This window comes from Gossypium raimondii, chromosome 9 (genome assembly GCF_025698545.1).
Source record: "Gossypium raimondii isolate GPD5lz chromosome 9, ASM2569854v1, whole genome shotgun sequence".
NCBI classification, from domain to species: Eukaryota; Viridiplantae; Streptophyta; class Magnoliopsida; order Malvales; family Malvaceae; genus Gossypium; species Gossypium raimondii.
This window is the reverse complement of record NC_068573.1, coordinates 37,169,128-37,185,172: the sequence shown is the minus strand read 5'-3', so window position 1 is coordinate 37,185,172 and position 16,045 is coordinate 37,169,128. Positions and strand designations below refer to the sequence as shown.

At 30.5% G+C, this 16,045-nt stretch overlaps 2 protein-coding genes across 2 annotated transcripts; both read right to left on the bottom strand.

The window, feature by feature from the left end:
- Positions 1–12,980: 12,980 nt before the first annotated feature.
- LOC128032471 (uncharacterized) lies at positions 12,981–14,430 on the bottom strand. The gene is made up of 2 exons (XM_052620671.1): positions 14,289–14,430; positions 12,981–13,814 (listed from the first exon to the last, which is right to left on the bottom strand). The coding sequence occupies exons 1-2, from the start codon at positions 14,346–14,348 to the stop codon at positions 13,485–13,487; spliced, it is 390 nt and encodes a 129-aa protein (XP_052476631.1). The 5' UTR covers positions 14,349–14,430; the 3' UTR covers positions 12,981–13,484.
- Positions 14,389–15,495, bottom strand: LOC105799419 (uncharacterized). The gene has a single exon (XM_012629970.2). The coding sequence runs from the start codon at positions 15,183–15,185 to the stop codon at positions 14,496–14,498; it is 690 nt and encodes a 229-aa protein (XP_012485424.1). The 5' UTR covers positions 15,186–15,495; the 3' UTR covers positions 14,389–14,495.
- Positions 15,496–16,045: the final 550 nt, after the last annotated feature.

Below are 16,045 nucleotides of genomic sequence, written 5' to 3'. Positions count from 1 at the left end.
TTTATTAATTTATAATTTAATCATTTTAAAGGGCTAAAGTACAATTTTGTCATATTAATTTATAATTTCTTTATTTATAAGAGGATTGAATTGAAAACTTTTTATTTTAAGGAAGGCCAAAATACAATTTCACTATATATGAACTTATAGGTTCAAAGACCCTGCCTCCCCCTTAAATTCACCTCTATCTCCATATATAGAGAAAGATTTTATCTTGTAAATTGGTAGTTTAGTTAGGATATTGAGATCCTTCAATCAATAATAATCCTTATTTACCTCCTAATGATCAACCTCCAACTAACCCCATCCTTGAGCTTCGGTCAAGCACTAGTGCTAAAATGGCTCTAACCTTTTGCGGTGTTTTTTACACAAACGCCACTATAATTCTAACCTTTTGCGGCGTTTGTTTACTAGCGTCACTAATGTATACCTTTTGCGGCGTTTTTAGTCCAAACGTTAAAAGTCTGTTCTGCTAGATCAATAGAAAGATGCCATTAGCTAAAATGGCGATATTATGCTTTTTTGTGAGTGAAACGCCACTATTACTACAAATTTAGTGGAATTTCTTTTTTGAATTTAGTAGCAGTTTTTCAATAAATTTGAACTAGTGATAGAATTGAAGCTATTATGCAACTCAATCCTGGCCTCCTTCGTTATCAACCCCAAATAACGCTTGAAGAAGGTGTTCTCACACATTCCCTGAAGGCTCGCTGGAATCCTAAGCGTACTATCACGAGGGGCATTCCAATCATCCAAAACGATAATGACAGTCAACTCAGCTTTTCTACCACCTCCAAACTCCACCCAAGCTACTCAACCCTTTTCTAGGTTCATGTCAAAAGATATGGAAGGATGGCAATGTATAATGTACAAGAGCTTATCAGAACAGTCAATCTCATCAAAGGCAGGAACGATAACCCTCACCTAAGGAGGAACGCCACTAGTTGGGCATAATGCGCGTCAAATACTTTTTTATGACCTTACTTTTCATCTCTTTGCCATGTAAGAAAGAAGAAGAAGAAGAAGATAGACCAAAAATATTCAACTCCCTCCTCTTGTTGCTTTCTGAAAAATGATAAACTAGATTAGACCACAAGAGAAATTCCATTAGTGAATTAGATACATATTAGTGAAAAATATATAAATTAAAGACAGGTTGATACTTCACACCAGTAGCGGAACACAAAGTATAAAACCAAACTAGAAACACCACTTCTCATTCAACATGAAAACTGCAGCATAATTGCTGAATTTATTCAAAACTGCGTCTCCAATACAGAAAAGAAAACACTCATCAAATTTTGGAATTTACCATGGTAAAACTCAAATTCAAGTTTAAGGCAAAATTAATCCTTAATGTTTATCTGTTTTGTCAATTTGACCCTATTTTCTTTTCCCTTTTTCTTGGATCGCTTTGGCATTCAACTTTCAAATTGTAGTCTATTTGTTGACATTGGCATGGCAATATATGTATGACCATTTAAGTGTACTTCATTGTTGACACGGATAATTTTTAAAAAAATTTAATGATTTCTTTAAATATTTTTTATTATTCTTTGAATTTTTATTAAATACACATGGATTGATACACCGTCAAAATTTTAATTAACTAAAATTTGAGGGATACATTGTTAAAAAAGCCACCATTGAATAATGACCAAGAAATTGTTTTGATATGGTTTTAATCATTTTATTGTCTGAAAATAATTGTATTCAAATAAAATGTGATATTCAAATTCTTAACTTTATCTGTAACCTCTCTCAATCCATAAATAAGAACATAGTGTGCTTCATCACACTCGAATCTACGTTCTCTTGTATTGGTAACAAATTTCATGCCAATTGAGCTAAGAATGAATCTACCTTTATTTTATTTGTTATTTTTATCTCTCATAAATAAAAAGAAATATTTTTTTATCTCTAGTCATAAGTTGGTTCAATTGATTATTCATTTATATGACTTTTTTTTTACCATTTAAACCATAGTTAAAAGATTAAAAAAAAGTGTATTCATGTAGATGGTATCTTTTCATGCCGTATAAATGTGTATGCATCAGCAATCTATTTTGTGTATTCTTTAATATGTTTTTGTTTATTTATGTTATGTTTTTACATTATGTTTCTGTCATATGTTAATTTATTCTGTATTGTCATTATGATTCAACTTAAAAGAAACTTTGCGTCTTAATTCATTACAAATTTTACATAATTTAGTATATGTTCAAATTATTATAAATTTATATAAATTTTACACATCAATAATTTGTTTTATGTAAATACTAACACATTTGTGTATTTAGAATGCATTTTCATTGTTTTTATGTTATGTATAAATTAATTTGTCCTGTTATATTTGTGACGTGTTGCAATCAATCCTATATTTTGTCTAATTTATTTTAGTGATTTACTTTTAAATTTCAGTTTTTAAGAATTAAATTATTACATGGAAAATATATTAAGAAGATATATTTATTATTCCATAAATAAAATGTAGTGTTAAGGTTTTGACCTACTCTTTCATGTTATGTTAAAACAAGAACCAATTTTATACTTGGGCAATAGGTAGTTTCCACTCGTGGGTGTTTGACTTTTTTGTTTGTATATTAAGGAGACATATTTGACAAAACAACAATTGGTGTTCAATTAGCATTCAACTCTTTAATTAGTCATGAAAAGTTTAAAGGAAAGACAATATTTATCTTTATTCTTATTTCAACTTTTAAATTGAAGTTTAAAGCTTATCAAAATTCTATTGGATGGCTCTAGTTTTTGCTATTTTGTGCGACACTCCTTTAGGTATTATTAGGAGAGGTTTACTATTGTATTGTGATGTATTTGAGTGAGCGATTTGTGATAAGTGGGGTTTGTATTGGAGTTGCAATTACTTCTTTATAAAATGATAGATTGGGCTTAAGCCGATATGTGATTCAGGCAATTGTTGAATAAAATCGTCTACTGGCGAGGCTTTATAGATGTAGAACAATTGACAAATATTATATGTTAATTATGTCCTTACAACTTTACTCCTTGTGTTACTCTGTATTTAACTTTTCTATTCGTTTTTGTTCTAACAACAATCGGAGCGAAACTATTTTTTGAAATATATAAATTATATGAAAAACAATACATATTAGCCCCTTGGGGTTTATTATCAATACTTGTTGTATGATAGTGGTGAAGAGTTTTATTATAGTAGAGGTCCACGTAACACCGAAAACAGAGGGCAAGTTAGAGAATGGATGCTTCTACTTTAAGCAGTGTGGTAGATAAAAAAGAGAGAAATTATTCTTATTCTTTGATACCCTCTTCTCCACCCCATCTTTTGTGATAGAATAAAGTTGATGCTTTGTTAGAGATATTATATATATTTGTAATGTTAAGGCAATGAAATTCCTTTTGTTTTTATTTTAATAAATAAATAAAAAAAACACTAGGCTGAATCATAAGTTAACATGGAAGAACATGGGGGACAGATGTTTAAATAGAAGCAATTTGGTCAAATGTTTGTTAAAACCCATTTCATAATAAGAGTGAGGTTGCAATGCTATGGATAATCACCCTCCTTTGCTTTTAATTTTAGTTTTGGTTGAGCCTCAAGTTATGGAATCAATTTTTATTTTATTTTTCTTCAACCCTACAACTTTTTTTTTATCACTATAACATAGATTGTAATTTGCCAACTGATAAAGAAAATTTAAAATTCAAACTTATGGAATATTATTTTTAATATATTAATCTAGATTCCATATTATTCTTACCATTAAAATGTGTACTGTGTAAAATTTGATTCAATCTTTTATTTTTCAATTTAAAAATTCTAGTCCCACCATTATCATCATTGGTCATTTCATCAAATTTGTCAATTTAACATGTTTTTTTCATCAATCATATGTCATGTCATATGAGGACAAACTAATCGAAATTTTAAGTTCAAAATTTTATTGATTTTTTAAATAAAAAATAAAAAGATTTAATTTTTAACTATTAAATGCAACAACGATCTCAAATTTCTCAAAATCTGAAAACTAACAACATATTTTAACCTATTCACACAACTTAAAATGTTGCCATTATTGGATATAGTCCCAAGTTAAATGTTGACCCTAAATATTAAAAATCCAAGTGTTAGATACCTATTAGACGTGATCATGGGCTGGGCTACTCGCTTAGGAGTAAAGGCTCACTCAAAAAAGTGAGAGGTTTGATAAAAAAAATATAAGCCCGAAAAATAGACTTTGACAAAAACAAGGATAGCTTTCTAAACGGGTCAAGTCTTGGGTAGGATTTTTTTGGCCCAAGCCCTAATCAACTATTCTATTGTTGCTTTGTTGTTGTTTTGCTACTATTTCATTATTATATTTTTACTATTTTGTTGTTATTGTTTAGATATTGTATAACTAAAATATTATTGGGTGTGATATAAATAGGTTTAAAGCTTGAATTAAAGTCGCCTCTTTAATGGGAGGGTCTAGGACAAGTTAACTACGGGTGCATTTGATAAATTATTAAAAATGAAAATTTTAATATTTAATTCTTTAAATTTCTTTGATAATTATTTTAATTTTTACTTAATATAAAATTTTCAACAAAAAGTGTTGAATAAGATAAAAGGTAGGTAGCTACATATTCGTTAATGTAGAAAATATTAAGTTTATTTTATTTTATTAAAATTAAAATAAATTACCATATTTATCTTTCATTTAAAACTACCCAAAATAATATAAAATAGGGTAAACTACAAAAAAGTCATTTTTGTTTGCCTCAGATTACATTTTGGTCACTTATGTTTGAAATATCACGTTTTAGTCATTTACGTTATCGTTTTGTTATGAAGTGGTCATTTTATCGTTAAACTCCATTACCTCCCTAACGACAGTCCTAAATGGTAGTCCAAATGGGTTTTAAATACTAACTTGGATGCCTAATTGCTGGGATGAAAATAGGTTTTTAATCAAATACATTTAATTTGGACTGCTATATAGGACATCCAAGTTGGCATTTAAAACTCATTTGGACTGCCACGTAAGACTGATGAGGGAGGTAACGAAGTTAACGGTAGAATGATCACTTCATAATAAAACGATAACGTAAGTGACTAAAATGAAACATTTCAAACATAAGTGACTAAATTATAATCTAAGGCAAAAAAAGTGACTATTTTTGTAGTTTACCCTATAAAATGTTATATTAATAAGATTAAAATTAAAAATAAATAATCTTTTAAAAATCAATATTTACTTTTATCAAACACTTATATTTACTAAATTATCAAACAATTTTTTAATATAAATTTAGCACTTATAAAATTTAACAGCAAAAATCCTGTAATAGCCTAAATTTAATGTTATCGAACGGTGGTTTGGGACCACAAATCCGATGAGGAAAATTTATTTTCTTATATTTTTATGGTCTCGATTTCACAAAATGATTTAAATGAAAATTTCGTTCGAAAATTTGACGTTTGGGCACTCAATTTAGTCAAAGGACTAAATTGTAAAAGTCAAAAGTTGAGTTCTACATGTTAGAGGTGTACAATTGTTATGAAACTTTAAATTGGAGGTCCTTTTATGGTAATTAGACCATTGTTTAAGTCGGTAGACAAAAATGGATATGAGATAAGTGAAATAGGAAATTTTTAAGTTAGGGGCAATTTGGTAATCTAGTAATAAAAAGAATTAAAAAGGGAAAAAGATGGCCAAAAATATCATCTTCTTCATGGTGAACGAAATCAGAAAAGGGGAAGCCATATTTAGGGTTTTTCAAGGTTCCAATCTTCATAGTAAGTGATTCTAAGTCCGTTTTAATGTTCTTTACGTTTTGAGATCCAGATAAGCAATTTAGCTTATTCTAGCAATAATTTAACCTAGGGTTTATATTTGGAAAAATACCTATAGGTTAAATTTGTTTATTTGATGTTTATGATAGAATATGAAGCTAAAATTATGTTAAACAACTTTTGCTAGTCGATTTTAAGCAAAGCAGTAAAACCCATAATCGGTAAAATACCTAATGTTCATAAATACATGTTAGAGTAGAATTTGATGTTTTCATAGAGAAAAATGTTCAGCATGTTATAAAACATAAGAATAAGAGATGAAGTTTAATTTCCGAGCCTTGGGGCAAAAATGTAATTATGTAAAAGTTTAGGGGTAAAATTGTAATTTTGAAAAAGTTAGAGTCAAGGGCTGTTTTGATGAATGTGAGTATTAAATAAGTTAAATTTGATATTTTAGATCAAGAAGAACGAAATTCGAGGTTAGACAAAGGGAAGAATAAAGTTGAAGACTAAGTTGGTGAATTGGGCTATATTTGGTACCGATGCAAGTTTACGGTAAATAAATGCAATATTTGAATAATTATTACTAATGCTGTTAATTTCCAGCAATTATATATTTATTTTATGAAATTATTTAATGCTAACTCAAAATGATTTTGGTCATACTTGATTCAACGAGGCCTTTTAACACTGATTCTCTTTCATCTCATACTTGAGTTAGCATTAAATAATTTCATAAAATAAATATATAATTGCTGGAAATTAACATCATTAATAATAATTATTCAAATATTGTATTTATTTATCGTAAACTTACCTCGGTACCAAATATAGCTCAATTCACCAACTTAGTCTTCAACTTTATTCTTCCCTTTGTCTAACCTCGAGTTTCGTTCTTCTTGATCTAAAATATCAAATTTAACTTATTTAATACTCACATTCATCAAAACATCCCTTAACTCTAACTTTTTCAAAATTACAATTTTACCCCTAAACTTTTACATAATTACATTTTTGCCCCAAGGCTCGGAAATTAAACTTCATCTCTTATTCTTATGTTTTATAACATGCTGAACATTTTTCTCTTCTATGAAAACATCAAATTCCCACTCTAACATGTATTTATGAACATTAGGTATTTTACCGATTATGGGTTTTACTGCTTTAAAAAATCGACTAGCAAAAGTTGTTTAACATAATTTTTAGCTTCATATTCTATCATAAAACATCAAAATAAAAAATTTTAACCTATGGGTATTTTTTCAAATATAAACCCTAGGTTAAATTATTGCTAGAATAAGCTAAATTAAGCTACTGAGATCTCAAAAACGTAAAGAACATTAAAAACGGGACTTAAAATCACTTATTATGAAGATTGGAACCTTGAAAAACCCTAAATATGGCTTCCCCTTTGCTGATTTCGTTCACCATGAAGAAGATGATATTTGTGGCCATCTTTTTCCCTTTTTAATTCTTTTTATTACTAGATTACCAAATTGCTCCTAACTTAAAAATTTCCTATTTCACTTATCTCATGTTCATTTTTGTCTACTGACTTAACCAATAGTCTAATTACCATATAAGGACCTCCAATTTAAAGTTTCATAACAATTGTACACCTCTAACATGTAGAACTCAACTTTTGCACTTTTTACAATTTAGTCCTTTTGACTAAATTGAGTGCCCAAGCGTCGAAATTTTCGAACGAAATTTTCACGAAATTATTTTGTGAAATCGTAGACCATAAAAATATAAGAAAAATAAATTTTTCCTCATCGGATTTATGGTCCCGAAACCACTGTTCCGATAACCTTGAATTTAGGTCATTACAAATCCAGTACTTAAATTTTCAGTTTTTCAAGCACACCCTAAGTCTCCTCTCTCATGCATAAAATCATAGTACTTTGTATAATAAAATTATAAATCTATGATTCTATTAAATCTTCAATATAAAATTACATTGAGAACAAATTACTAATTTAAAAATTATAATTATAATTATTTTATTAACAATATTTTTATTATCAAGGGATGATTGTTATTACTTCGTTAAACTTTGGATCCATATTAAATTGCACTTATTATTTTAGATTAATTATCCTTAAATTGGTGTTGCAATTATATACCCATTAAAATTAATATTTAGCATTATAAATAAATACATTAGCAAAGCATTTTCGTTCAAATAACATCTAAAAATTATTGAAAAAATATTTTAGCATTATTTAATAGGTTTTATTTTCATCACCAAAAGGTAAGATTTTCATTATTAATTGAGATGCTTAGTTATTAGTATTATAATTTAATATTTGATGATTTGACTATTATTTAATTTTAATAATATTACATAATGTAAATGTTGTTTATCAATGTCTTATGATTTTAATAATATTATGTTGTTTACCATTGATTATTTTATCTAATTACTTGATATTTTACTATCGGTTGTTTCCCACTTTCTTCTTTTCTTTACTTTTAAAATGTTGTTTTATTCTCCCAATTATTTTCATACCCATCTCATTTTCATTTTCTAGATATATTTTCTATTTGCTCATTCTCTATTTTATAGAATAGGTTGTATTGTCTCTTATGATTATTTTAGTGTCATTTCAAGTAGGATCTTTTGTTCAATATTTAAAATAATAAACATTTAATTAGAGCAATTAGATCTGTAATTGTCTTTTATTTTAATAATTGAGTCGAGCAATCGATTATGAACTATATAGTTGAGTTTGTTAATTTGAATCAAGTCTTTCTATTTTGTAAAGTTATTGGGGAACTAAATCTTAAGAGTTAGTTATAGAGATGTTCTCCTAGTTAATTTACAATCCAATGAATGGTTGGTGGTCTGAAGCTATTTTTTTATCACTATAACCAACTTATTCATTCAATACGAAAATATCTATAACTTGTGATTAATTCGACACCCAAGACTATCATCACACCTGAGATTGGAATTTTCGACATATTGACTTATTATTTATTATTTTGAATTGTTATTATTTACATTTTGTTTTCTTTTATTTTATTTTTGGAATATTTTAAAAAACCTTTCTTTATTTTTTTCTCACAAATCACTTAGTCGTTCCCATGATTAAGTCTTAATCACAGCAGACTTTAATGCTTTTTATTTAGTATATCTGGGATTCAACCCTACTTCCCTATTTACTAAATTGTTTAATTTTAGGCATAGAAAATTAAAATTGATGGATTTGACACATATAAAATTTTAACATCATTGTTAGAGATTGGTAGTAATTAGTTTTAGGGTCTGTTTGATTGGCAGTAAAATGTTTTCCGTAAAATGATTTCTGGAAAATGTTTTACTTTTCTGTAAAATGATTTACTGGAAAATATTTTCTGGTGTTTGATTGAATCTGTGTAAAATATTTTCTGCTGTTTGATAGATTTCCTGAAAATATTTTCCGGAAAAGTTGTTTTTACATATATTAATATATATTAATAAATTTTTATATTTTAAATTGTTTTTCCATATATTGCAATGATTTATTTATAATAATACTCAATTATTAAGCTACAATATTGATCATTATAAATTGAAAAAAAACTAATATCAAATAAATTATTTGTAATTGTGTTAAAAAACAAGTATTGAATAATTGTAATTTATTTTAGCCAAAAATATATGTTACTTTTGAGAAAATATTAGTTAGTATGTACAAATAATTGTAATTTATTTTAGAGAAGCAAGTAGGCTTGGATATAGATTTCTTATTCATCTCGAATTCGGATTGATTAAGTAAATTTCCAAACCTTTCAATAGATGAAATTGTTTCAATTATCCGAATTGATTAACCATGATGAGTTTATAGCAAAGACTCCATCAACAGTGAAACACAATGATTAACCCCTAAAAAAAGCAAAAACAATGGAGGATCAAAACAAAGCTCGCAAACAATTACAACATGGTAGATGCCTAGATATATTTACTTTTTAAGAAAAATAAACTCCCAAGTCTTAGTGAAGATAGAATGGAAATGCCTTATAAGCGTGGAAGAAATATATTATCATCTAAATGCCAAATGAATAATTTGACATAGAAGTTAGCTCAACCTTACATTATTCCAAAATATTTGATGATATACAAGACCAAAATCGAAGATGATATAAAGGACTTGGACAAAATGTAAGCGCAACACAATAATTAGCTTGTAATGATACTAGCGAGAACATCGATCTTACCTCTTGCATAAATTGTGTAAACTAAGCGGATAGCATCAAGCCATCCGTTTAGAGATTCCCACGAGTCAGCAATCTGAAAGGAAGAACAGACAATACTTACTAAAGTTGGATTGCTATTCAGATATTGTTTCGCAATTGAGCGAGAGGCTTGAGAAACTTGTTTCGCCGACTTTGATGACCGCTCAATTGGAAAAGAAGAGGACATAGAGGAAGAAAATGAAAGTCACGAGGATAAACCAACATAAACCAAGAGTATCTTGAACCGACTCTGCATAGCGTTTACATTGATTTTGCCTTGCATGCATAACATCCTGAATTTATTATGATAGTGATCTACAACAAATATATTTTTGTTCATACTCTATGATTCATTCCATTTAAGTTCGGACATTAAATATCAAAATTTGCTTGAAGAAATGAATCCCTTGCTCCGGAAAAAGAGAAAATTGAACTTGATATTTATTTGCAATAGACAACGAAAACCAAAACCAATCGACTTTTTACCTATTGAAGTGCTTCATGATTCAAAAGAACTCGTTCTCTTCCAATCATGATGCGAGCAATTGTGTTTCCTCTTGGTGGTGCGTCATATTTCCCTCTTTGAGATGGGGTAAATGTAGTCATCAAAAATATTGTCGAAAATAATAGAAAATATAGTGAACCGATAATTGGCGCTTTAAAAGCAAGATCTTGATGCAATCGAGAAAGAAATATGAAATGCATGGATTACACTAAAATATATTACTCCAATAATAATCTTAAAAAATCCAGGAAAATGCTAATTAACCAGGAAACAGAGCAAGATATTGTTCTCATTGCTAACAGACTCAACAATGCTTACGGAATGTTCAATCAATTTAGAAGAGAATAAACCTCAAATATAAAGTTCAAAGATCAATATTGACCATTGAACGAACAAGCTTCAATGCACTGCTATAAACCTGTAAAGTTTAAAACGTCAAATAAGAAGATATCCACAAACTGAGAAGTCAAATTGCATAACCCTGAAACTTTAAACTAAAGAGAAAAAAAGGTATATCATTATCTTTCTTGTAAATTTATGCCGAAAGTTTTCATTTGCCAATAATTATGCCACCTATATAGCCTAAAAGTGATATTAAATCTAACCAAAACTCTGTGGTCCAAAATAGAACCAGACCCGATCTCATGTCTTCAAGTTCTGTTTTAGAAACAGATGAACTGATCTAAAAATCAAGAAAAAATAGAACCAGACCCGATCTACCATCTAGCAAGAAAAAAGCAAGAACCAGACTCGATTTAGAAATCAAATAAGTGAAAATTAACAGAAAAAATACATGTTGATGACAGAGAGAGAACTACATGGAAATCCCAACAGCAGAGAACCAATTCTTCCAAAATTGGGAAACAAATTACATGAACAACTAATTAACAAAAACCCCAAATCCCAATTTCAAAGACCAGATTAACTCAATTCTCATGAGAAGATCAGAACTATGTTTTTTATGGAAACGGTTATCTCGAAAACTTTAATGAGCCATTTCCACCTTAGAAAGCTCTTCCGGGATTCCTGATTTAGGGCAGAATTCCCAGACTTGATGAACACCGGTGTCTGGTGTTAAGAATCGGTGTTGGTGATGGCAAGCGATCGATCGGTGTCAAGGATAGGGAAGGGAAGGGAAGGGAAGGAAAGGAAAGGAAAGGAAAATTTTCCTGAAAATGTCTTACCGAATTAGAAACGGTTTGTAATTGGTTTTACATGAGGAAAATATTTTCCAACAAACAAACACCGGAAAATGTGGAAAATCAATTCCGAAAAATATTTTCCCCCTATCAAACAGACCCTTAATTTAGAAATCGAACTCGAGAAGATAGCCCATTCCCTAAGAAAGGAAGTAAACTTCTAGAGTAAATAATGTTGGTAAAACATGAAAGGTGTGTTCATCGAAATTTTGAAACATTCATAACCAACTCAAATAGTGAACAATTGATTATTGATAATCTAGCACATAGATGCACTTTTGTCCACTTTGACAAGTTGGAGAAGTGGTTTCATGATTAAACTCAAATTATTTGCAGGGAACTACACTTTTTTACAGAAACAACCATATCTTGAGCTGCAAAATTACAAATTTAATTATACAAAAACTACTGCAAAAAGGACTTGAAGATATATAATTTGGGAGCAAGAGTTTTCCCAAAAGGTGGTCGGAAGGTCTCAAAAAGTCTAGTCGAAGATACCTTGTGAAACCCAACAATTAGTCTTAAACTTTTTGCAGAGAACTGCATTGCTTTGCAAAAATGAACATATTTCAAGCTACAATCCATAAAATCAGGTGATTCAAAACTATTTCGAAGATAACTCAAAGATCAACAATTAGACACTAAAATCACCCCAAAATCTAGTCGGAAATTTTTTAAAAGTCCAATTGAATTCAACCCTACAAAATCTTACGAGATTGATTTCAAATTCTCACATAACTTCAATCTCTACTTTCAACCGATTGGATTTTCTCCACTATTCTCTGACTCGTAGATCGTATGATGAATGGGCTTAGTTCCAAACACAAACACAAGTACTAAATTGGAATTTCTTAAAGAAAAGTGATTCTGAGCCGACTCTATCTCTTTTTTAGCCAAATAAGTGAATTGACAACTAAGATTTTGTAATTCTCATCAATTCATTAATATTCATCAATCTTTTCTCTTCAACCAGAATAAGATATTGATAGAGAGTTGATTAGAAGTCCTATTATTTAGAACTACAAATAAAATGAAGAGCTCTGGGCTGAAACAACCATATGGACGACAAACCGAGTCCAACAATGACTCCTTACGATGTCCACCTTACTTGCTTGTGCGACAAGTGTATACACCTAATTTTATCCGAGCATTTCAATCTTGAGCTAATTGGGCTTTAAGTTTATTAGAAATGGACTTCTTTGGATTTCTTGAGTAAAATCGAAATTTTAATGTAATTTTAAAACAAAATTAAATTTTGATTTAATTATTATTGTGGCTCAATATGTAAGCCCATGTTAAAAAAATCAAGTCCAAGCCTAAGTCAAGAATTTGGTCCAAGAATGAATCAGGCATCAAGTTCGAATCTAAAACAAAGGGTCAAGGCCCAATTTTAAGGCTTGGTTTATTTTGGGTCCAAAATCAGTCATTTTCTTAGAACCAAATTAGGGTTGAAGTTGAGCCCAAGTCTAAGTGGAGATCTTTTAGGGTTTTGGAACCACATGCCTTGGGAATTGGTGGAGTGCAGTAAGTGTATTTAAGTTGTTCATACACTGCTAACATCTTCTTGGTCCAATATCGAAAACATTTTGTTGCAAGTATGAAAGCTTAATGATTGTTAAGGTTCACATCAATTTTCTGCTCTCTCTATAGTTGGATTTTACTCTAATATTTTAAAATAATTTGAGTGCAACCGATATTTATCTAACTCGAAATTAATGCATTGTATTTTAGAAATACCATTTCCTGGTTGTCATGCGCAAGAGAGAGCGGGAAATAAGCTATTTTAAGGACAGTTTCTCGAAAACACCCTGCCTTCTGAAGTACATGTTTCCTGTATTCGCCATTTCCTTTTCAACAGAGGCATGGAGACAACTATCAGAGTACCAGGTGGTACTGCAGTAAGAGGAGACAGTAGAGAGGCGAACAAGGCAACAACATCAACTAGCATAAGCCAACACAACAAGAAGAGTAGAATGAGGCAACTGTAGCCAGCAAGATTGCAGGAGGATGAAGCAACCAAGAGGAGAATGAAGCAGCAGCAGACTGTAGTAGGCGGCATCATAATAAGAAGAGGCAACCGGGAGGAGAACGAGGAAATAACAGCCAATAGCAACTACAGTAGGCAACAAAACCAATGGCTATATATATGAGGAAACCAACTAAACCAAATAACATAGATCGAGTTAAGTGGGTTGAAACAGAACTCTGCTACTAGCCAGCAACAAGGATGTTGTCCTTCATTAGCAAATCTTTTATAGATAAGCAGATTGGAAGCTGAGAGGACCACTTAATCATCACTTTTTTCTTAATTTTCTAAAGCCAAACCATGAGTCATCATCACCTTTTATTTTCTAAAGCCAATCAATTAGGAACTCGTTTGTCTTTAACCCAGATACAACATAACAGACACAAAAACATGGTCCCTCCTCGACCCAGTTGCCTAATCTATTTACTTTTACGTATTTTAAATCAAAGGAAACAACAATGAGAATTAAAGATAGCCACTAATAACTTATTCATCGAAACATAAATAGATAAATAAGAAAAGAAAGAATTGACAGCCATGAAAGAGAAATACCATGTTTACCTGTCTGCTAAGTCCATAACCATTATGATTATGGTATGCATGAAAAATGACAAACACCATCCATCTGATCAATTGTTTTACTGTTGTTTTCACCCTCAGAAAAGTAAATGGATATCCATGGTACCTTGAATATTAGGGTTCTTGCTCTCTTCAATTTACAGATATGCTAGTTCACGGACAGCTAAACTCAACTAAGAAGTAATGTATTCATTTTTTCTTCTTTTTACCCTTCGGGTTACAGAAGAGTGAACCAAACCCAAAAAAACTCACCACCGATACATTGGAAATCGAAACAGAATTGACTCCAACTCCATTTCCATATGATCCACAATTGCTGCTCTTTAATGGAGACTTGTGTGTAGTAGAATTAGTGTAAGCATAAAATGCACCAGAAGAATGTGAGTGCGATGATTTTGTTGACAAAGATGGTTGCTTCTGCAAATGCTGCTTCTCGGTTTCTTTCGAAAGCATTGTTGGTTTTGGATTTGAAGCTGAACCAGTTGAATTGCTCCGGGAAAGAAAGTGAAGAGAGCGGATTAGGGTTTTGGTTCCAGAGTTGAGGCTAATGCTTCTCTTGAACTGCCACAAAGATTTGAATGCAGGCTTGTCATCTGCATCATCAATACTCATTGATAAAAATTCCTTCAATCTTTTCTTGGGAGGAGAAGGAACAGGAACAGGCTTTGCGACAACAGGCTTTTTCTTGATTTCCATGGGTAGAATCTTGCCATTAGAGAAGAGCTCATCAGCTGAAGACAATTCTTGGACAAAACTATCGCCAAAATTGAAAACGAAATCGGAACTCTGGTGATGATGATGGTGATGATGTTCTTCAATGGCTTCTGCATTGAGATAGTAAGAAAACGAGATTCTTGGGCTGATTACTTCAATTGCCATAGTGAATAGCACTGTTACCTGCACCTTAGACTAACACCTGACTATTTGTCATGAAATCAAATGGAGTAAATGCGGTTTCGGTGCTAATAAAATGAAAAGACAGAGAAAGAGAGGGAGGGGGCATACAAAGTCAGCAATTGCAGGCTTTAACTTTTTCTTTTTCTGTCGATGTAGGAAACTGGGAGATCAATTATTCAGATTAAGGCGGAGAACCAATTGATTCCAGTGTTCAATGTTTAACGGAAAGAAATACGAAAATAATAAAAAACAATGAAGGTTCTTCAATTAGCACCGAAAGGCCCTCCAAGAAAAGGATCTTCTCAACTTTCGTTTTACCATCATAATTACCCCACCTAATTCCTTTAATTTTCAACCTTTCCTAACATGTGACTTTCGAAAACAACCTAATAATTGCATTAGATGTAATTATAAATATGTGATCATCATTATTATAATTATTAAGTCTCTTGAAGCAGTGAAAACGTTCTACGATCAAAGATGTACAATGTGATTGTATTAAATGATGGAAGGGATTATTTGACATAAAAGCTAGTTGGAAATCAAAAGAGGCATTGTGGTAATTCTTAGATGATAAGGAGTTGCTAGAATAGGTGGGGGAAAATGGCATAATCCATGTACAAAGGATCGTGACCATGGTGCGCACAACTACTCAATGCAATTATTTGAGTACACTGGGCTTGTTTTCCACCAAGATTACCTCAATTTTTGGAATATTGTGAAAAATCCATCTACGTGAGACTCCATAAACACTCCAATAAATTGTAGTTGCAAGGTTATTTTGTAATCTTAAAATAATATTAATGAGAGTTTAAATTTCTTAGGACTATTTTTGAGATAGA